The following is a 23,610-nucleotide window of genomic DNA, read 5'->3' as shown; positions in this document are numbered from 1 at the left end:
AAAAATTCAAACAAGGATTTGTCTTTCATAAACTATTAAACATGAGTATAACGTGTTTTAAATAGAATAGTTTTTCTTTCAAAACATGTAAATATGAAACCGTTATAAGTTATCACCATGTTATAGTGCCGTTTAAAACGTGGTTGTTAATGAAATTATGCTAATCTAGCACTGATAAACTTTTATAATCTTATCAAGAAAAAGGATATTACTCGCCTATTCTTAATAAAACTTGTATCATTTGTATCAAGATTTTCTGTCATCGGTCAATAGTTTGATTATTCATGCTGGGTAAACTACTTTCGTACAATGTAAAATACAGCTGCATTAACTGCTTTAATACACATCCTATTGTTATTAATCTCATCAGTACTATGTCTTTTGCTGCAACACTCGGATAAAAAAATGTTCATAAGTTACTGTATGTTAGCTAATACTAAGACATTTATTCGCATTTATTCATTAAACAAAAATAAGCGTGTTTTCCGAAAGGTATACCTAGCTACGATACAGAGAGCAGCGGTTTACAAACTAAACAATATTCATATTCTATTAATTTCGATATTTTTATAGTACTTATGAAGAATATATTTCAATACTTAAACTACGCACACTCATAACGCACAGTTTTCCTAAAACGCGACTCAACTGTATATAATATATGTATGAAGTAACCAATCACCAAAGGCGTTACATTAGTTTAAACATTGTTATGAGTACAATGTATAACACTCATATACAACGTTTGCGAAGTAGATTCAAGTTTTGGCTAAATAGCAACAAACACGGACAACGAAAAGTTTTGTTCAATATACATGTTTTATATTTTCGTGTTTGACTACATAGAGTTTAAATTGAACAGGATATCTGATAACGAGCGCTTATTGAATGCTTTGTCATCCAAACACCCGTTTATTAAACTCAGATTAGGAGGCTTGCACTTGTGTCTGGTACATCTTAGTGCCCTTATTGCCCTTAGTGTTTTGTATTCATTTTTCCTGCGTAAACGCATATAAGTTCAAACAAATCAGCAAACATACATGTATATGCTGAACATGCACAACACAAGAGTGATCATTTGGTCAAGTAAATGACTCGGTCCACTAAGCACTAGCTTGAGGCTGATGCGGTTGCGAGCTTTGATAACAAGACGACTTGTTTTTGAGAACACTCGCAACCTTGGCACGGATGTCAATGGCATGGACAAAAGCTTCAGAACCACGTGCGCAATTGTTGGGAGACGCTGTTTATTTTCATTCTAAATTGGATCAATTTATTTCAAAAATTAGAGATTTCTAGTATATTTATTTCTATTTTTAGAATATTTCTTACAGAAATTCCTTTAAAGGGGCCTTTTCACAGATTTTGACATTTTTTTTAGCTTATTCATTAAATGCTTTATATTGATAAATGTAAACATTGGATCGTAAAAGCTCCAGTGAAAAATCAAGAAAAAAAATAAAAAAGGAAAAGAACATTGCCCGGAGCAGGTTTCGAACCAGTGACCCCTGCCAGAGTCCTGAAGTAAAAACGCTTTAGCCTACTGAGCTATTCCGCCGAGTACACATTCTTGACGTATTTTATACCTTATATAAGCAATATTCGTAGTTTCACAAAATTTAACGACAAAAACAGAACTCTCCAAATTATTCAATCGTTTCGCGTTGCAACGCTTTATAATTTTTAGGTTTTAAAATCGGCAAAAGATGCATATAATGGCTATATTAGAGCATGGTTAATGTTCAGTATTACTGTTTCCTCACAAATATCATAACTAAAACGAAAACTAACGAATCTGAAACAACTTTTTTCAATTTTGTCAATTTACCAAAGCGTGAAAAGATCCCTTTAAGCAAACAGTGCAGATCTTAATGAGGCGCCGCATCATGCGGCGTCTCCGCTGGGTCTACGCTGTTTGCCAAGGCCTTTTTTCTAGACGCTAGGCATAAATGGGTTAATATAAACATTTATTGCATTGTAACTGAAAACTGTTTTATGTGCATGAATTTATGTGCAAACAGAAAAAAACAAAAGAAAAACATTAAGTAAAAAAGTAGGGTCAACAGTATTTTAAGACTATTTTTGTATAAAAAATAATAATGGAAATATTACATTATCAGCATACCGGGTTTCTATTTCAATCAAGCATATTTTCAAGGTTTGTTTGATGCAGTGGAAAGTTCGAAAATACTTAAATATAAACAGAGAAGTCAATTTAAAAAATGGCAATTAATTCATGGGTATCATTTCAAATAATTTATTTCTCAAGCAGTAGCCAAGCAGGATATTTGTTTATATCAGTGAATTAATCCGCAATTGCTATAATGTCACTTAAAGAACTGTAAATATATAGCGGATAAGAAAAGCGAAGATGATGGCAGCATAACTCTGTCTTTGTAGAACAGTCGATCCATTGCAGGAACATGATTGTCCAATCTGCGCCTGTCCTTTACCGGCGCCTGCGGCGTAACTCGTAACTTTTGCAACATCAACCAACGTTACCATGTTGACTTCTGTTTTATTCACAGTTGTCATTGCCGAAGAGGCTTTTGTGGATGGAGGTATACTGCCTTCTTTACCGGCACTGGCGGCGTCAGTCGTGATTTTTGGTACACCAACCATTGTTGTCTTAGTGAAGTTTGTTTTGTTGACGGTTTCCATGGACGACGAAGTTATTGGAGATGGAAAGGTACTGCCTCCAACAGGGGCTTAAAATCATTGAGGTGGATTTGTATATTCAAATCATTTTCCCAAGACAAAGGTAGCGTAAACGGCAAATTAATTACAATATTTTAGCAATTGTTTATCTATTTACAAATGCTGCATAATCGTTAAGCAAGCATATTTTATAAACGTTATTTAACGTTTTGCAGATGTTCTGCTTCTAACAATGCTTAACATAATAAAGACTGATCGGATTATGCAAATCATTACCCTTAAGCATAGAAAGCATTAATGGCAAATTAATGAACATATTTTAGCAATTATTGTCTACATAAAACCAAAACGTTAAACAACATATTTTATCAACGTTATTTAATGTTTGCAGATTAAGCCCTCAATCAACTTTCCTTAAAATGAACTGAAAATTTAAGAATTTCCCCATTGGAATATTTAATTTAAGCAATGGAAGAATTCTAAGACACAAATGCTCAACAAACGTGGCAAATAACCTGGAAAAGTTCTTACATATTTTTAAGGCATAAATGTAAAATTGAAGCCAACGAATAGTCGAAGAGATTGTAAAACAAAATAGCCTTCATGGTGCACTTGTAACGCATACAGTTTTGTGCTTAAAGTTCCCAGGAGCAAAAATAAGGGAAGGAAAACTGTATATGCCCATTTTATCGGTATTATAATAACTTGAAAACTTTTAGAAATGTGATTTCAGTTATTTAATACATGAAAACACATTTTCAAACTAATGCGACAATCCGTTAAGAAGTTTCATGATTAATTCAATATGGCATTTCATTTCGAAATGATACACATGCCTTCCTTTTCATTATTTTTTCTCTATTTTATGCACTAATAGGTTTGTGTCTTACTTAAGCAATTTAACTGTCAGTTATACATATCTTCCAATATAGTACGATTTGATGCGGGGAAAACAAGTCTGAATAGTAAATTATCTTTTACAAACAATTTTTGAAATTTGTTGACTTACTTATCTCACACCAATTTCCAGTAAATCCCCGTTTGCAAGCACAGTAAACGCCTTCCCCTTCTGTACAAAAACCCCCATTCTTGCACGTATCGACATCACACCCATCGACTGTAAATAAACCATGTAAACAGAAAAGTTACAACCATCATATGAACGCTCTCTCGTAGAAATCGGAACTGCTTGTATATGCATTGTTGTTTAAATCGCAGAAAAACATGCACTGATGTCCAACAAATGAGAAAAACATTAACAAATATGTAGTGAGCATATAAATACGATACCAGAAGATGGAAACAAAACTTGCTGACGTGATAATGTTTCTATGATTACTTTTTCATAAATCAAGAAACATGTAAATTATGATTTGTTCTTTGTAAATCCCATTTGTTGCATGACACATCACAATACCAGTGTATCAACCATTTTGTATGCAGTTCAGTCTTTTGCGATGGGACTTAAATGGCGGATTTGAAAATAATCACACTCTTTACAAAATCAATCACAATCGTGACGACAAGCTGTATATCTTTCTTATGATTTCCCATGTGCATATGTTGTCTTGTTGCATGTGTGTTCAGATTGCCTAAACTCATTTACAATCTCCTGACCTATTTGAAAAAATTAACTTACCAGCTCCAGTTTAAGATTTTTTGTTGTTATCGAACAACTAATATATACGATAACATTTACATTAAATTGTATACTTTTAATGGTTATCACGACTTCGCCATGACTATATGACTTATTGATATCGTTAATCAACTATCTGTATTATTTATAGCGATAAATATGGTGTGTTATTTAAGTGCGGTAATTTACTTGGCAAGAATACGCTCACCTGTTTTTTCTTCGCACTGCATGCCATTAAAGCCATTTGCACAATGGCACTCAAATTTTTCCCGCCTGTTTTCAATGCAAGCGCCGCCATTCTGACAAGGGCTGGACGTGCAATTTCCAAAGTCTGAAGATTATTGAAGAATCATTCCTCATAAAAGTGTTGTCTCAATACAAATATCAAATAAATATTTGGAACAACATTTGTGTCATGTTAATCTTTATTAATTTAAATAATAGCTGTATGGCGACTGCTTACATATCTCGCAATGGTCTCCGTAAAAGTCGTCAAAGCAGTGACAAGACGGTGGTTGATCGTAGTCGTTACACGTTCCCCCATTCTTACAATAGTTGGATGAGCAGTTCATATGAGCTTATCAATAAAGTAAGCAACACAATATGAGCTAGAAATATTATAATCTTTTCTTGAAAACAAAAATATAAATACAATCACAGAAACAACTGTAGCAAAAAAATACATATGTTTTAATCATTTGTGTAAGTTCATTTCTGAAAACACGAGACGTGAACAAGTTTGGACGTATGCAAGCAGCAGCTTCGGTAGCGACGCAATAAATAAAATTGTCTTTTTAGGTCAACTTAAAAGTTGATGACAAAATAGTTTTGTCAATAGAATATTGTCAAATTAAAATGACGGTAAAGTGTCCTTTAATGTTGTCAATTGTGTGTGTCCCGAAAACTTTTATAAAACCTATATGGGAAATAATCTTAAATGAGTACATGAAAGTGCCTGCTGCAAAAAAGTACTATAAAGGCAGTGTTTAATTAGCTGTATTTTGAATACGCGGTAAGATAAGAGCGAACCTATATGCCCCTAGAGCTTCGCTTAACCCCGCTTTCAATGTGAGACGTATCAGTATAAGCAATAATGATCAGTTAGGTAAGTGGCGCATATTTAAGGTTTGTCAGTTTGAGACATCCCCTCTCCCACACGTCATTCCCCAATTTCGATAAAAATGTTTAAAAGAAAAAACTTCAAACAAAGCTCCGAAACTTCGCCGTTTAACACAAACGATAAAAAAAACACAACTTAATCGATAATTATTGTTTTTAACACCTTGAAACAATCATTAAAATGGGTTAATGTATAAGTGGTTTCAACGCCTTCGAACGATCATTGCAAGCAGGGTTAAATGCACTGCAAACATTAAGCTCAAAATGGTCTTATTTGTAAAGTTCATGTCAACAAAAAATAGTAACGATTTGCCAATCAAGGGCTGAGTTTGTCAACTATTGGTTGGTTAATAATTCAGTTGTAAAAACTCAAGTTGCATTGAATCGTTTAAAATCTTTAAACAAACAAAACTTTACCGATAGATGTGTGATGCAAATGGTGCTCACACTTTTCAGTATAACTCATTCATTGATACCAAATCAGACATTAAATGAGTTTATCGAGGCAAATAAATATTTAAGTATACTTTTTTCAATATGTTACTATTGTTGAATTAAATGTTTATTTTTTGTTAAATACTGTACCATATTGACAGGTTGTGCCATAGTATCCAGGCTTACAGTTACATCTGAACGATCCAAAGGCATCCGTACAAGAGCCACCATTCTCGCAGGGATTTGACGCACAATTGACAGTGATGGTTTCTGTTGTATATGGTTGTTTGTTTTTTCAAAGACGGTTTCATGATCATTAAAAGAGAAATTAAAATAAAACGTTTATCTCAATATTTTTCTAGACAATTTATGTTTAAGGGTTTATAATTGAAGCGCCTTGCATAATTTAATACAGTTATATTGAAGAAAGTATATACCATCTCAGTGATATATTTGAAAAAAACAAAACAAAATAAAACGTCGGTGACTTGAACAAAATTTAATAAAGGTGCAAAATAAGTTGTACCAGAAAATATAATATGAGTTTTATATACTTATTTATTTTATACAGTTGAAAATTAATTCATATACACTAATAGGACCCACCTACACACCGATTATGTGCAGCTAATATTTAATTCATGACACATATAAACCCAATTTTAAATGCAAGTAATCGTCTCAGTAAACTTTGTTGTTTTGAATTTATTGTTTTGTAAAATACATGCAGTCAATGGTATCAGTAAAAAATATTTAATTTATCAGATTAACATTCTTCGTTTGAAGTCGTGTATTAGAGATTAAGAAATTACACTATTGAAATAAAACTGTGTTTACTCGTTTCAAATCACGTTGCATCATTTCATAGAAAATGATTCGGAGCAAACAGGCAATGTTACTAGTCATTTGAACATTCATTACCGTATACAAACATACGTGTACCATACATTAGACTACAGAGACTGAGTACTTCTGCTTTCATTTAATAATATATTTTATGAATAATTCTTAAAATAATGACAATAATCAATTCATACAATACCATATTGACACAACTCGCCATTGAACCCAGGCCTACAGTTACATCTGAACCAGTTATTTTCATCTCTACAAGAACCGCCATTTTCGCATGGATTTGACGCACAATTAACGATTTCTGTTGTAAAAGACGTTGTTGATTATACAGATACGATATGTAGGTTAAACGTATCTTCAAACATTCTCGAATCTTATTTTAATGTTAAAGTTACTATCTTGTGTTATGTAATATCCTTAAACGATCAACTGCAAGCACGTTTGGAAGATTTCTCGTATGTAATATACTTTTCGATTTTACGAAAGCAAATAATGGAAATGTTTCATGTTTTCATAATCTTGTTTATTTATGAGGCGCCATTTGCATAATTATTATACTTTACTTCGCTATAAAGATATTAGACAATGCAATTTCCAAATGCCAAATATTATGGAACTGATTGAAATCAACATAACTAACCAAGTGTGCATCTGTAGCCGTAGAAAGAGGTGGTACAGTCACAATAAAGGTTTCCGTTTTCGCCTGTATTACAGCTACCACCGTTAGCACAAGGGTTTGGTGTACAACTTATTACCTCTGTCGAAAGAGAAAACACAGTAGCAGATGGCAAAAGATAAATGCAATATTTGTTTTACTTATGCTTACAGAAACAAAGAATATTTATTATAAGTGGGTAAATAGTAATTTTAAACGTTCCTTTTTATGCGATGAGTCATTCGTATTCTCCTATACATATCAGACTATTAAAAGTTCGGTATATTGATTAAGTTTGACAGAACTTTGAAGATAATAGTATACAAACAAAGTTACTATATATGGATCTGAATATTAACCATCAATGACAAAATGAGTTCCAGTTGTTAATGTACATTATAATAGAAAATTGTTTAATCTTCAAATTTTTTTTTAATTTTAGTTGGATTATACTACGAACCAATAAATACTTCCTGAAAACCGCTAATTCAAAGACATACTATTTTGACAAAAATCGCCTTCGTATCCTGAACTACATGTACAGGACAGCCCATGCGCATCTTCGTTGCATGTTGCACCGTTCAGACAATTGTTTTTAGTGCAATTTCTCCCTGAAACAATCAGTATAATTCGGTGCACTATTAAGGGAAAATATTTTTCTCAATTTCATTTGTTAAGTGTTTTCAGAAAATAATATTTTTACGACTGTGTCATGCAATATTTTTTCCCACACTTGAAATCGTTCTCTTTCGAAAAAATGTGACACACGTTAATGCGTAAGATTAAACCTTAAATATGTATTAAGACACTCTCGGGTCCGTTTCATGAAAAGAACAAGGGCTCGGTGTCAACGGGGCAATAAGGTGAACACTCCAAGAGAGGGGATCAACGATAATCGCAAGATGGACCGGCATTATTAAAGATCTGTATTATTTATTATACGAAATCAGGAAAAAAAGTCGCATTTTTTCACCGTTTCATTAAGGTGAACAAATGTTTATCTCGTTTCTACTAATGTTACATTTCAACGAAAAAAACATAAATAGATGAAAATTAAACAATAGAAATATGAATGAAAATGATAGATAGATGAAAAACTTCGCTATGTTTGGTTAATTGTTTTTCTCAGCAGTTCAAAGTTACAAAGATGGACAAATGTATAATGGTTTACACTTAGCAGCTGCTATTTGAATATACAAAATACTTTAATTGTTACGGCGATTTGTATTCAATTGTAAGTAACAAATCATATCTTTATATCTAGCGTATTAAATGAACATATAGTATTTATTTGTATTATTGTTATACGGCATTTATTGTATTATATGAGAGGCGAATAAAATTAGTATCTGACCAATTCAATTTTAAACCATTAAAGCAAAAACAATTTAAAAGGATAAAGCTATGATAACTATTAACCCCAGTGGTGTCATACATTTGTGAATTCGACTTTTCGTCCAAAATTCTTATGCGTTTATTTAAGTTTTAAGTTAATAATAACATAATCATTACCTGAAGAACATGAAATAGCAGTTAGGAAACAGAACAGTCTGAGGAATCCCATTTCGTTGATTTCTCTCCTCATTTCAACACTTTACTTGTCTGCAATAGCAAAAGGTGGCTGGTCTTATTTATCAACAGTGGTATTATCCATTATAAGAAATCAAAAATGTAATTACATAGATAACGCTATGGGCGACCATTTGGTGGATTATTATCTTATACTCTGACAGTTAATTTTGATAAATTACTTTACATACTATGTATAAACATTCAAATATTATTCGAATATGGGTTATGATCAATAGATGTTTACGCATTACAAATGATGATCGAGTTTAGCTATGTTGGTATGTTATCTATTTTATTCTTGTGAACAATTGTCTTTAATCTGGTTTGATTATGTATTTTGTAAAAGGATGCATATTTAACTTCGAGTATATTAAGTGGTCAGAGTTTCATAATTCCTGTATTTAAAATGCCAAAAATTGTGTCTTAAGTTTATTATGTCGGTATTCATTCACTTCGTATTTTTACAAAGCAATTGTTACGATAACAATTGGTGGATCCTCTGTTAATATGTTTCATAAATCATATTGAATAAATTCACTGCATTTAACGTCTATTTCTGAATGATACAAGATTGGCATACTCAATAATTTCCGAATATATGTGTAAATAACCATTACAATAATTATATACGTAAGAAACGTAAATATTAAGGTTTACACATTCAAAATAAATGTAAAAGTACCGTCTCATCAATATTGATTTTAGCTGACCAATGATCATTTTATTTAAAAGCATGCAACATTCTAAACTGTTGAGCGCAAGTGAGTTACAGAGAAGTCTGAGAAAAACGCAATAAAATGTATGCATTTATGCACTTCATTCTGTTTATGCGTTTGAATGTACAATGTATTACTTTTGTATAAAGACACTGTTAAGCGTGTACGTTTCCTGTGTAAGAACTCACAGATTGTGAGACCACTTTGTAAAGAATAACTCAATTCACTGAGATATACGGACCAACGATGTAAATATAACAACAACTACTGTATTATTATGCTATTCCCCCATTAAATAATGTGAAAAACAAATCGCGTGTGTTGCGTATATTGTTTATTGTTTTTTCGTACCAGAAGTGGTTGGTGTTGATAGATATTTAAAACACAGTTATCGACGTATAAATATATCGTGTATATGGGGAAAATACCCATCAAAAGGCATGTGGATGGGCACGTTATAGATTGTAACCAAAATGTTGTTGAAAACGGTGGAAAAAAATCCAACTGAACAAAAATAGTTTTGTTTGATGATAAGACAATGGCAAGCATATTCAATCATGATTTTTTTTATTTTAAATCACTGACAATTACTTTGAATCGTTGCTGTTTAAGAGATAGCCTTCATAGACCAACTTCGCAAAAACTCGCTAGAAAAAAAATGTTTATTTGATCAGTTTGGTTGTCAAACTATGTTAAATAAAGGCATTGTATGCGACAATATGAATCATCAAACTAGAAAAAGTTTTGTTAGCATGTGTTTGACTCATCGACATTGAGATTGCCTCTATGAAGGGCTAAGGCAAAATGATAATGAGAATAACTATAAAAATCTTTAAATATTGGTAAAATTACAAAACCAAATAATACACACAGAAGAAAAGATATCTGCAACATGGCAAAGTATGATAACGATGATGATATAACTTACGGGTGTCCAATGCAATTATGAAATAAAATAAAATATTTTGAAAAAAGGAAATCAGTAAACCTGACGGTTACGAGTTGAAAATTATCATATATCGAATACTGGACATTTTAACTTATCTTTCTATTCAAATAAATAACTCAAATCGGCGTGCTTCAAATAGCATATATACTAGGACGCAAAAAAACTTACTTGTATGAATATTAACAAAATTTAGATTCTCACTTAAGGAATTTAGGTTTGAGCGATAGACAGCGGGTAACTTGAAAATATTTGAAAATAAAAAGATAATGAAAAACCTCTAAATCGTATTCACATTTTCGATTTGAATTATTAAATCAATTTGATGTCACTGACTGACAATACAATTGTTTGGATCGCTTATTTCATCGATTCATTTTGATTGATTAATACTTTATCCCCACAAAAAGTTGGCAGCGACAATAAAAACAATATTTCTTAAATATGTATAGAAGGGGTATTGTACTCTCATACACATTTAGGATGTACACTTGGAAAATTTTCTAACGCAACACTTTCAAATTTCAATATCTCAGATATTAGTAACGATTTTTATTTAAAATTGTAAATGATCTCATTTTACTACATGTTTGGTAACCTCACGATACAATAATTTACGGCGCACCAAAGGGGTCGAAACTTTAACTTCTGCTGCAGTAGAAAAAAATGCCCGAGCAGCATTTTTTTTTGCTGCAGCAGATAAATCCTGCTCGACCAGCATTTATTTTTAGAATAAGCCCTTGAACCCGTCAGCCAATCAAATTTGAGCTTACAAACGGACGACATAAGCTACATCCACGGAAACGAAATATACCTGACAATTTCTTTAGAAAAACTGCAAAAGGGTCATAATCTGTGTTTTAATAAATTATTATTTAATTCTCGTCCATTTTTCGCAGTTGTTCATTAAATAATAATTAAGCTTTAAAATCTATAAATCATGTAGGAACATGCAAATTTGGTTTATCAATTGCTCCAACGTTACATGATTTATGCCTATGTGTAATCTGATTCTGATTGGCTGATGCCATAATCTAAAAATAAATGCTGGTCGAGCAGGATTTTTCTGCTGCAGCAAAAAAAAATGCTGCTCGAGCAGAAAAATGCTGCCCGAGCAGCATCTAGATGCTGCTCGAGCAGCAATTTGCTGCTCGAGCAGCATTTTTTTTCTGCTGCAGCAGAAGTTAAAGTTTCGACCCATTTGGTGCGCCATAATAATTCATCCGTAACGATAAGAAGCTTAAGGACGTTGGAAGGTATGGCGTAATCTTCGTGCGCGAACTAACGGTTAAACGCAATATAATGCTTATTTTATTTCAATCCCATTAATCTAGGTGGTTTCTTACACCACAAAAAAACATAAAATTATTTCAAAACTAATATGACTCGCATGAATATTCATGAGTGCAACCGCGCACTTGGCATGTTGCACGCAAGTCAGTTATTCAGACGTTTTACCATTTCCACGTACAACAACATGGAAAAAAAATATAAGAATCTTTTTAAGTTAGTTTTTTAAATCATTAAATGGAAAGTTCGTGTGCATTTTATTAACGTTTTTAAACTACTGAACTGGATTGTACCTTGCGATTGACAAAGACATTGTCATATTTAAACAACAGAACTAAACTAGTTTGCATACATCGATGGACGTGGTTGGAACGCTGCGTTGACGCGATAAAAAAATTCGGCACGATCGTTTATTGCTTTCGGATTTTTATTAGAACAAAACATTTTCGTTTTCATTACGACTATTGACGTTTTCAAAACAGTTGTGGTAAAAGTTAGGATGCCAGTCCGTTGAGGGGAGGCGTTATTTATTAGCCATGATTGCTGGGACACGCTCCGGATCATCACATAAGCCACTAGCACTGAAGGACCACGTAAACATAGCAGTCTTAATTTCAGGCTAAGACTCAAGAAAATGATTCACAACAAGTTTACACCTTTTATGTTTACATGCAACCATTTATTGAATCAAACAGTGTATTGTACAAAAATAAACATACATAACTTAAAACGTAAAACTAGACCCCACGAAATCGTTTTTCAGCTATTACAATGTATGTCTGACTCAGTGCGTAAAACTGTAGTTGAATTGGAATACTGATTCATGTTACAAAATTAAGTATTTCGTCGTGCGAAAAAAGTCTTATGCCCTATGCGGCACGGGTAACTCCAGACCAGCCTGCACAGTCCTGCAGTCTGGTCAGAGCTACGCTGTCCGCTAATGAGACTTCAAAACTTTCAATATCAACGCAGACTTGTCATTCCGTTCTCGCACATACAATCTCTGCCAACACAATAAAATCCTACCAAATTTGGTTCGATTTTATTTTATTGGTTTGAGTATTATATCATAAAAAGTAGTATTAATAGTAGTATTATTTTCTTTTACATTTTTGAAAATAGTGTATACGTTTTGGTTCATTATTAAAAATTAATTATATAAATTAAAAAAAAGTAAAAATAACAACGGTAAAATTGTTGTAGCTCGTGGCTAGGCTTTCATCACGTGGTTGGTAATGAATGCAGGAATATTATACAGCTTTGCTAGTCCAAGTCAAATCTCTGCACGGAGGTTGCGAAACTTTGCGTGATTTTATAGCGGACAGGGAAGCTCCTGGCAAGACAACGGGTATGACCCGCCTTCACATGGCGCGGCTTAATTGTTTTGTTTTGCCTTTTTTAGCCCATGGTGAATTAATCCAAAACAAAGTCGTTGTCAGAAACGTTTAAAGTATTTGGACCAAAGCACATGCAAAACCATTGAAATCATATAAAAAACTTTATATATTTTATGACGTTATAAAACTGTCATATTAAATTAATATTGTGATTGATAAAGCGCATTCAAATCTAGGTTAGATAATTTTCAAAAACGTGTCAGTTAAACCTATTTAACAGTGATAAAGTTCTTGTCTAGTAAGCTGACCAGCTTTTTACATCTCATAATACATGTATTCGAAATATAAATACTTTAAGCTTCGAAGTTTGTGCTAAACAGGTGTAGAATAAAAAAGTATTCAAATATAAAGAAAGTAATAAGATCTTTATTGTTACTTAAAGCATGATTGCGTAACCAATGTGTGTGTGTTGATGTAAAAACATATGTGACATGAGTCCTTATAACAATAGTATGTTCTTAACATTATAAAAACTTACAACTCGGTAAATAGTAGATTTGTTTCTAGATTTATTCATTTTAAAATGTATCAGAAATCAGTTTTAAAATCAAAATCGCAAAACTTCAACACCGAACAATTTAACCTAATTTAATGAACAGTTTTAAAACAAATGGTAATAAAAAGTGAATTCACAATTATTTGTATTAGGACATCTGTAGGCGATAGGTAAGCTGGTTGACGCCACGAGGTCTTAAAAATAAATTTTATTGTTTGAAAGAAGAAAGCCTAATAATACGTTGACCACGAGTTCAACAATTATTACAGGGATACGATAGACAACATAAAAATGTTTCATTATCGCTGAAACTGTTAAAAAAACATTTAAATATAACAATAATATTCTCTAAAAAATGTAGTCTTGCTGTTTTGAAATAAGGTTTGGAATTTTGTTTTCTAAATAACTTAATTCAAAACAAAAGTTTAATTATAGTGTTTTTTACTTGTTGGTCGCATATTTACCGCATTATAATGTGTGTTATAATAGGCAAACCATACATTAGTAAAATTCAATCTGCCTTCGCACATAGAAGGAATGGGTCAATTAGGTGCTGCGTTTCCTTTGCTTACTTCAGTTAGAGGTCAATTATTTACGTAATAGCAATCACAAGGCTCCGGCTTCAAAGGAATTGCGGAGCGTTCTTACATAATAAAAGTCGTAGTCGCATGGTATTTGCGTTTTGCGTCCTATTTGGTCACGTGGTTCTTTTTCGCGGGTGTTTTGGCATTCATGATATGAGGCTATTAATAGATGCGCCTGTCGATAAACAAATGAAAGTTTACGGGTTATAACAACGCAATAGGTTACGCTCTCGCATACAACTCAATGACGTAGTACAGGTCGTAAATTGAGAGATTCGGGAAAAAGTTGACGCTTATTTATATTCTCAATTTATAAAACGTTGAACATAAGTTCAACAATAACTTCAGCGATACGATAGACAAAAAAAAGTTTCATAATTGCTAAACCCGAATATAACAAACAATTTATAATAATAATACGAATGCAATAGTAGAAGGTTAGTTTATATTCACAGTTCTCAATACATAGACAGTTGGATATGAGTTCATCAATTACTACAGGCATACTATAGGCAACCTCGAAAATGCTTTTAAATCGCTAAAACCGAAAACAACTTAATATAAAAATGTAGTCGGCGTATACGCTGACTTTGAAATAAAGTTAGCAATTTACTTTTCTAAATAATTAAATACAATTAAACAAAAGTTAAACTATTGTGTTGTGTTTTTCACTTGTAAGCTGCATATTCACCGCATGAAATGTGTGTTAGCATTGTCAAACCACACATTAGTGTGAGTAAATAAAAAATATACTACGGGAGAGCACTTCATATGTGTCCTCATATGCCTTGTTATGAGTATCTATCTTCACTATCGAAATATATCGTATGTTTATATTTGATTTAAACGCAGTTTTCTATCGACACATTTAAATCACACGTCAATAGCGCCGTCATGCGAAAATGGGTCTTATGCGTTTCGCAAAGCGTTTGTTAAACCCAACATGTGCTTTTGCGCAGTCAGGCCATAGGCGATGCTGTTCGCTTTAAAATCACTCAATATGTTATGTTTCTCCTTACCAGAAGGAGGGATAGCTGAGTGGGCTATTTATATGATCAGGGCTCGAAATTAACACTCGCACACTCGCAAAATGGGAGTGTAAAATACTGATTGCGAGTTAAGTTTTAAGCCACTAGTATTTTTTTGCGAGTAAAGAAATAGTGGAAAAAAAAACTAGTAATATAAATGCACTCGACGTCATGAACGCTAAACCGTAGGTCAATTTATAGAACGCCTGAATACCTGTATGCGGAAGCGCGCACCTTGTATGTAGACTGGTATGCTTATAGTACAGATACGCGGATAGTATTGGTACAAAAAACGTGAAACAGTCGACTATTCACATTTGTTCATTGAACTTGAACAGACATGGCGTCGAAGCCAAACATAATTAGTTTCTTTTTGCCTACAGACGGGAATAAAATTACGAAAGATAAAGCAAAGTTAACCGTTGATTTGTATTTTGGTGACGTCGCACTCAACACACGATATCATAGCTGATTTTTTTCAATATTTGAAAACCCATTAAAAATATCCCAAACTGACACTTAAACTTTGTTTTCTGAGTGAACACGACACACTTATATTTGAAAATTATACCCTTATGGTCCAAGGAACTGATATCTTTGTATGATTGCAGAAATAAAATGTGTATGTTAAGTACTTTTTATTTTGTTTTAATAGTACTAAATTAATGTCCAAACTTTTTTTATGTTTCTTGCAAAATTGGCGAGACTGTTTTTGATTTTGCGAGTTGGTATTAAAGCTGCTCGCAATGTTTTGCAAGTAGAAAAAAAAGTTAATTTCGAGCCCTGTATGATGGGCGCATATGGAATAAAACCCATTTTCGCATGACGAGGGTCATTACAAATCTCATTGCGAATTGAAAATGCCACATTTAAGAACAATGCTTTTTGATACAAAATTGAATTGAAAATAGCAAACTTGTTAATAATGGCAGCCTATCAACACATTAAGGAATGATTTCCAGACGTGGTGACCAAGTACGGCAAACATTGTGGTATGATAATTAAACTATTTTCTCTTATCGTGACACTATACTATTTCGCTAATGATTGTTTTCTCATCTTGGAGGCGAAAGTGAAATTCTGTGAGATGGATTGTAACGCGTAATTGTAACAGGGCCACAATTTGTGTCGTTTGAGCATACAGAGAGTAGTCCGGAATTCCTTACACTGAACAGTGCTACATCCTTTGAATTGAGCACATACGCAGTGATGTAGCAAAAATTCAGAGGTTGTATCTCGAATCAGCTTATTAAATATTCGAAAATATTCATGCGTGTCTGTTGGCGTTATGTAAAAGTCACTAAGATGAAAACTGAAACAGCTATGCTTAAAAGCGGATTAGTGCTCTATACCTATGTTTATGTTAGCGTTGTTGACACCGTGTGAACTGCTCGGGTAACAAGTAAAGCATAAACAGCAATGTTTATATACTTTTATTCCTCCATATACAAGATACGAAGATTATTGTATATTTTGAATTTGTATATGGTGTCAAAAATCAAAAGTTTTGTACACGGAATTTTCATTATGAAATTTATATTCTTGGTGAGATAGTCATTTGATATTAGAAAAAAAAAATCCTTTAATATGATGGTGACTGCAAATTTTCTTTATATTAAGTTATCATTACCATTTTCATCATACTTTCTACGCTTTCAGAACTTCCAAAAAGCATGTTGTTTTTATTTTGTCTTAGTTATTTCTATGAAATAATAAGGATGATAAAAAGTGCACACAAAACTCGACCCGTGCGCTATGACACACACTTTATAAAGTTGAATGGCGTGTGTTCATTTCAAACTTGCAAAATTGATTTTCAAAAATGAATTGCGTGTTAAATTATGCAATAGCGAACATCTTCAGTGCCTTCAGCGCTTTGATTGTAACATGTACACATTTTTGAATGCTACATTACTTCAGATTGGAAATAAGCACAAAACAGATACTATTTTGAAATATTGGAACATGTATGTCCTGATTTGAAAAAGGCTAGCACAGTGGCACCGTTGCGCTTAAAGGCCCTGGGAGAAAGGTCTGATGTGATACGTATTGCTTACTAGTATACCATAAAGCAAGCATATCGTCGGTTATGCACAGTTATCGCTTTTCAGTAGATTATATAAGTTCTGTGTTTATAATAGACGTTAAAGGGCCCTTTTCACAGAGTTTGGCATGTATTGAAGTTTGTCATTTAATGCTTTATATTAATACATTGGATCTCAAGTAAAAGACAAGAATAAAATTAAAGAAAGAAAAAAAGTAACCCTCAACTGGGCTCGAACCACTGACTCCTGAAGTAAAAGTTAATCGCTTAGACCACTCGGCCATCTGCGGTCATTCGATATGTCATGAATTTTATACTATATATAAGCAATATTCGTAGTATCACAAAATATAACTACAACAACAAAACACTCCAAATTATTCCATCGTTTCGCGTTGCAAAGCTTTAAAATTTTCAGGTTTTTAAATCGTCAAAAGATGCATATAATGGATATTTTAGAGCATGGTAAATGTTCAGTATTACTGTTTCCTCACAAAAATTATAACTACAACGACAATTTGCGAATCTGAAACTTCTTTTTTAATTTTGTCAATTTACTGAAACGTGAAAAGGCCCCTTTATATCAGTTAATTAATGATATGCTATTCGCTTTCATAATACGAAAAGTTCTCAGTCACGTTACAATTTAAATACCGTGCTACCTCAGGGCGCATGATCAACGGGGTTTACAGATGTGCTGGACAGAATGAAAACACACCCTTCAGAAATTTATTTTTGCAAATATTTCAAGTTATTCAAATATGTTTGCAAAACTCTTTAGTGCATAAAAGACAGTTTGTCTTGCAGTTTGTGCCGATATCTTAAGATTTAAGAATTTATTATTGAAAGCGTCTGAAATCGGTGCCAAAATTTCACGTTGCGTGCAGCATAACCGTGTATATAAATTGCTTTAAACAGCGATATTTTGACCAAGAACACAGGCTTATTAAATAAGGTAATTCTGATGATTTTCACATTGCCATAATTAGCATGAGAACTGTATTGTATGCACTAGTTGAAAGGATTATAAACAAATGTTTTAACAAGTTATTTGGATAAAAAACACTTCCCGGTGTGTTTACATCCATTAACATCCATTTGTGAACCCCATAAAGTCACGTGATCATGCACCATGTACCTTATTTCTAACATGTACCCCGGGTACTCCTAAGTATACTAAAATGTACCCCGGGTACGGTATATATACTAAAACGTACCCGGGAATTTTAACGCTAAATCGGTCGTTGTTGGCTTTTTTTTTTTTTAAATAAATATGTTCACATTTATGTCAAATTTTCTGTTAAATGGCCTCTATATTATCGAAACTCATACTAAAAAAGCATGTTGATGCATTTTTTAAAAGAGATGTTTGTTAAATCAGAGACGTAGATAACACTGTTATCTACGTCTCGGGTTAAATTAAGATAAACAATATCGTTTTAGGCGCCATCGTTTTACGGTAATCGGTAGCGCGTTTTACGACATCGGATTTTGGGCGGGAATACAACTCGGGTACAGTCTGATATAGACAGGGTACGTTTAAGTATATTTACCGTACCCGTGGTACATGTAAGTATACTTAAGAGTACCCGTCGTACATGTAAGTAGTACCCGAGCCGACAATGACCAATCGAGCCTTATTTTCCCATAAGAAAAAAAAACCTAAAAAATGCCAATTAAACTTGGACAGAAACATACAATATGTTGCAGATTTTCACTCGAATTGTACTACAAAAGAGACTCTTTGATTGATTTATTGCTTATGAATAGTGTAAGCTGATATTGAAGTAATTTAATGTTACGGTGTTGTCTATTAGTTCACATGGGTTTATTTTGTACTATTGCAACTCGTGAACATATTAAAATACTTCATAAATGGTGAATCAAAAACGATTACCTCCCGAAACCAACAAACGTCCAACATTTATAATCTCGTCACAAACAAATTATTCACTCGTTATGGCTAGTAACTCATGCTTTCGAAGCCTCGCTAAATAAACTAATCTGTAATCAACACTTGCCTTATAATTCATGTTAAATCTGTATACTGTATTGTAGCCTCGAGCGCTAAAAGTGGTACTTGACCTTTAGTTGCGATATCTACAAAGAACATGTTTGTTTACAACATTTGCTCTCCATTTTGAAAAATAAAATGAGTGTTCTGTACATTTGCGCGCATGAAAGAATATTAAGCCGAAATTGATAATATTTCCTGCTTTTTCCGACGTGTTTATTTTGTGTGAAATGATACATTCGTTCACCAACAAATTCAAATCATTGATATTTGCTTCCGAAGAGAAAGACGACGTTCCGAATGTAGATCGAAAGAGAAAGAGGCCGTTCGATGAAGGGTTAGTAAATATAAATTCAATTTAAAATTGCCTCATGCGATACTCTTGGCATCAATAGGGCACTCTATCTTTTCAAAATAGTGTAAGGTCCAGCCTGTCGGTCCAATAACCTTGACCGATTGTCCTGTTAAAAAATTGAGAACAAATTGGTTGGTTTGTCTAGGTTTGTTTATGCCTCTGTAAGTTTTCTGCCTTGCAAAAAAGTCATTGATTGTGTATACCAGGGATAGATTGTGTATACCAGGGATGGAAATTAACGATTGCCTGCTTGCCCTGGGCTACTATTTTATATGTCGGGCAATTTGAAAAAGCTGGTTTTTTAACAATCGATACATTGTGCGGTATTCATCAATATATTTACCCCCCTAGCATGAAATGGTCACAGCAAATTATATTGCGTCGTACAAAACATCAAATACACAAAAGATGAATCAGCCAATGACAACAGACACTGTATTAATTCTTTTCAAATGGTTGAGCCCGCAAGGTAACAAATCTGTTCAAATATAACCATTTATTGAAGGCGTTTGTTGGCCAGTAAAGCCAAACATTGCAGAAAACCTAAGTACAATAAAGGTATGATACAATCTAAACGTAAACGTGAGTTTCAACTTGGGTGGCTGGAAAATAGGCCATGGCTAACAAATGATGAGAACGGTATGCAGTGTACAATGCAGGCACCGTGTACTTAAACAAAAACGCCTGTCCGCGGTGTTCACTTTTACCAATGGGTGACATTTCGCAGGGGCGGACACGCTACTGACCGCGGTGTTCGGCAAACACCTGAAATCGCCGCGATTTCACGCTATCGTTAACGGGAACACCCATGATCACCGCGATGCTGCGCAGCCACTGTAAACACCTGTCTGCGAGAGTCATTCACGTGTTATAAATGTAAATGTACAAAAGAAAATCATATACTACCTGTAGATATAAGATGTATGTGTACTTAAATTCGCACAGTACGTAAAGTCGGAAATGTAAATTAAGCGTTTAGATGATCAATACTATTGACTCTTATGGTGTTAATCCATGCAATTACCCATTTTAACAACAAATACCGAGTTTCAAAGAAATCAAGAGAGTATTAAATCATTTATTTACTTGTGTCCGACTTTAAGTACTGTCCGAATTTACGTATTGCATCCGTACGTTACGACACTTGTATCAGCGTTTTTTTTTCCTTCTTAAACTAGTACCGGGGAACGGTACCTTTCCCAAAGCCTACCGGAGGCTTCCCAATTTTAGCACCGGACCTTTCCCAATCTCGATATCTACTGTTCCGAACGATTTTAGGTGCCGTTCCCAATAGCCAGTGCCTTTTATTTTCGCTGGAAATATCTTTTGATATTGTCGAGCCTTTCATTTTCGGCCATTTATTTTCGCCGGACATTGTTGTGTAGAAAGTAAACAAAACTTTTCAAATGGGGCGCAACTCTAACCGCTGTGTAAAATGTGAATGGATTACATAACCGCGACGAGTGATCGATATTTCCCGTGAAAGAATTCCATCGCTAAGACCAGTCTTTCTTACATCAATAAACTTTCTCAACACTAATTTTTCGTTGACATTAAAAAAAACGTAACCGTATTGAGTTAAATGCTCATATTACTTCTATGTATAGTTTTTTAAGTGTCAAATCCGGACAGTAACTATTCGGATACGGATATAAACAAATAAAAGTTTAACATAAAATTAAAAATAATGAGACATGGGTGTAAAATCCTATAGTTATTTACAACATATACATAAGCATTTAATGGCAGATGATCTAAATATCTTATTTGATGATTTGAAAAAAAATCAAAACAAAATATAAGACTTACCTTTGAAAATTATTTTTAAAGCATTCCACTCTAAAAACTCATTTTGGTTACGTGTGACTATTCTCACTGTCTATTGTTAAAAGATGTCAAACCAGTACAAGATCCATTGTTGTTGTTTTTGTTTAGTTTTTAAGTTTTTAATTTAACTCACATGAAACATTGCAGGGCTTGTAAGACTTTTAAGGGCTAAAACAAAATTATTAATATTATTTTTTATGCAACCTCAGTGCTTATGCCTATCACTGGAAGATATTTTTTTCCAATTGACGGGCACATTCTAACTAAAGTGGCAATAACACAATTTTCACATGACATGATACGATAGTCAAAATATCATCACTGTACTGTAGTTTTTCTGTCACAACCTAGAGTTGAAAATGCTTTGTGATGCAGAATATAGCCCCTAATGATAGATTACATGCATTTTAAAGGTTCCCAATTCATCAATTTTGCGACTCGAATTTTTCCCAATTCATTGATTTTGCGACTCGTTTTTTTCCCAATTTGAAGATTTCACGACTCGAAAAATTCCCAATTGTAGGGGTACAGGTACCTTTCCCCTTTGGGGAAAAAAAACGCTGCTTGTATGCAGTCAGTATACAATACAATAATTGTTTCAATTATGAAGGAACTGATACAGCGTAATGGTAACGATACAGCATGTTTAAATTATATTTTATTAAGAGGAAATGTCAATGCCAAATAATTCGCGAGATACCCCGGTACTTTAGTTGAAATTCCCAACGAAACTTTTAATGGAAATTAAATGATCTCAATGTTGTACTCGCTACGAAATTTTTATTTACAAATAAATACACCCACGCCAATTTTCGCGCGCTTTTATCTGGACAAAGAAATTTATTTATTTCATGTAGAATTTGTAACCTTAAATAGCTGTAGACAACGCGTGCAAACTGTGTCAGGTGATTTACGCATGTTGCAATACAACGGTCCTGATTGGGAGCTTATTTCATTATACCTTTAAATAGAATCATATGACGAAATTCATTTGACACTTTCGAAAATTTCAAACGTTTGTGTTTATGACTCTTATCGTCTATACTACCCACCCATAATTTGGTTTTATATAAATATAAATCGGGCATATATGGGATTATCGAGTAATGGATACAGATGGGAAAAGTTGCATGTATGCGATTGAGACAGTGGACATGTATGTATTGGGGAATCCAGAAACTTGGGATAATACGATTACTACAAGCAGTTATGAGTTCTCCATGGCTTCAAACTCTTAATTGAACAATCAAACACTCAATTAACACTCCTCCAGGTGCGGTATCCTACAGCTCGGTGCGAACGCGGTTTTCTTTTATACGCGGTGTTTAAAAAGACAGAAAACACTGTCATGGGCATGGGTGTGAAATACGTTATTCATTATCACTTTTAAATGAAAGAGATCAATACAATACGGTTATGTTCAATTATTTTATTTTAAGCAAACACGATGAACACCGCGGTAGATATTATGGGTCCGAGGTGTTCGCCTTATGGCAAACAGCCCCCGCGACATTTGATCTGAACATCCATCGCGGGGTTCATATTGGTAAGCGAACACAGTGAGATGAACACCGCAGCAAGTGGCGTTTGTTTAAGTACACGGTGCCTGTACTGTAAATATTATGTTGCACAAGGAATGCAAAGATCTTTTACGAAAGGTTGCTCCTCATGGAAAATTGACAGCATAAAGAAACATGAACAGTCCGATGGGCGCAAGAGTGTGGCAGCTATATATGTACCAAAGAGTAAACCAAATTACGATTCACAAGCCCCAAAAATTAAAATTCTGAATGCTGAGGTTTATAATCGCCTGTTCAGCTTTGCTGAAATTGCTGATAACAAGTAAATCAACTTATCAGGTCAAGAATAATAAGTGAAAACAATGTATGGAAAGAGTTAATTATGTTATTGTACTACCAAGCAGCCTTAACTTAAATTGTACGTTCATTGAAAAACAAAATGTATTAAAAGCATTAGAAA

At 33.5% G+C, this 23,610-nt stretch overlaps 2 protein-coding genes across 2 annotated transcripts in view; one reads left to right on the top strand and one right to left on the bottom strand.

Annotated features, from left to right (window-relative positions):
• Positions 1-2,241: 2,241 nt before the first annotated feature.
• On the bottom strand, positions 2,242-19,474 carry LOC127856570 (fibropellin-3-like). Its single transcript, XM_052392866.1, has 10 exons — positions 19,332-19,474; positions 8,874-8,963; positions 7,862-7,972; positions 7,347-7,463; positions 6,894-7,007; positions 6,002-6,121; positions 4,761-4,874; positions 4,506-4,628; positions 3,668-3,775; positions 2,242-2,708 (listed from the first exon to the last, which is right to left on the bottom strand). Exons 2-10 carry the CDS (start codon positions 8,944-8,946, stop codon positions 2,332-2,334), a joined length of 1,257 nt encoding a protein of 418 aa, XP_052248826.1. The 5' UTR covers positions 8,947-8,963; positions 19,332-19,474; the 3' UTR covers positions 2,242-2,331.
• Positions 19,475-19,523: 49 nt separating this feature from the next.
• The window catches only part of LOC127856569 (sentrin-specific protease 1-like), a 40,266-nt gene continuing 36,179 nt past the window's right edge, over positions 19,524-23,610 (top strand). The window contains exon 1 of the mRNA XM_052392865.1: positions 19,524-19,785. Within this exon, the coding sequence (XP_052248825.1) occupies positions 19,679-19,785 (107 nt within the window). The 5' untranslated portion in view covers positions 19,524-19,678. The remainder of the gene's footprint in view (positions 19,786-23,610) is intronic.

Source organism: Dreissena polymorpha, chromosome 13, assembly GCF_020536995.1.
Source record: "Dreissena polymorpha isolate Duluth1 chromosome 13, UMN_Dpol_1.0, whole genome shotgun sequence".
Classification (NCBI taxonomy): domain Eukaryota; kingdom Metazoa; phylum Mollusca; class Bivalvia; order Myida; family Dreissenidae; genus Dreissena; species Dreissena polymorpha.
This window is presented reverse-complemented; position numbering and strand designations above follow the sequence as displayed.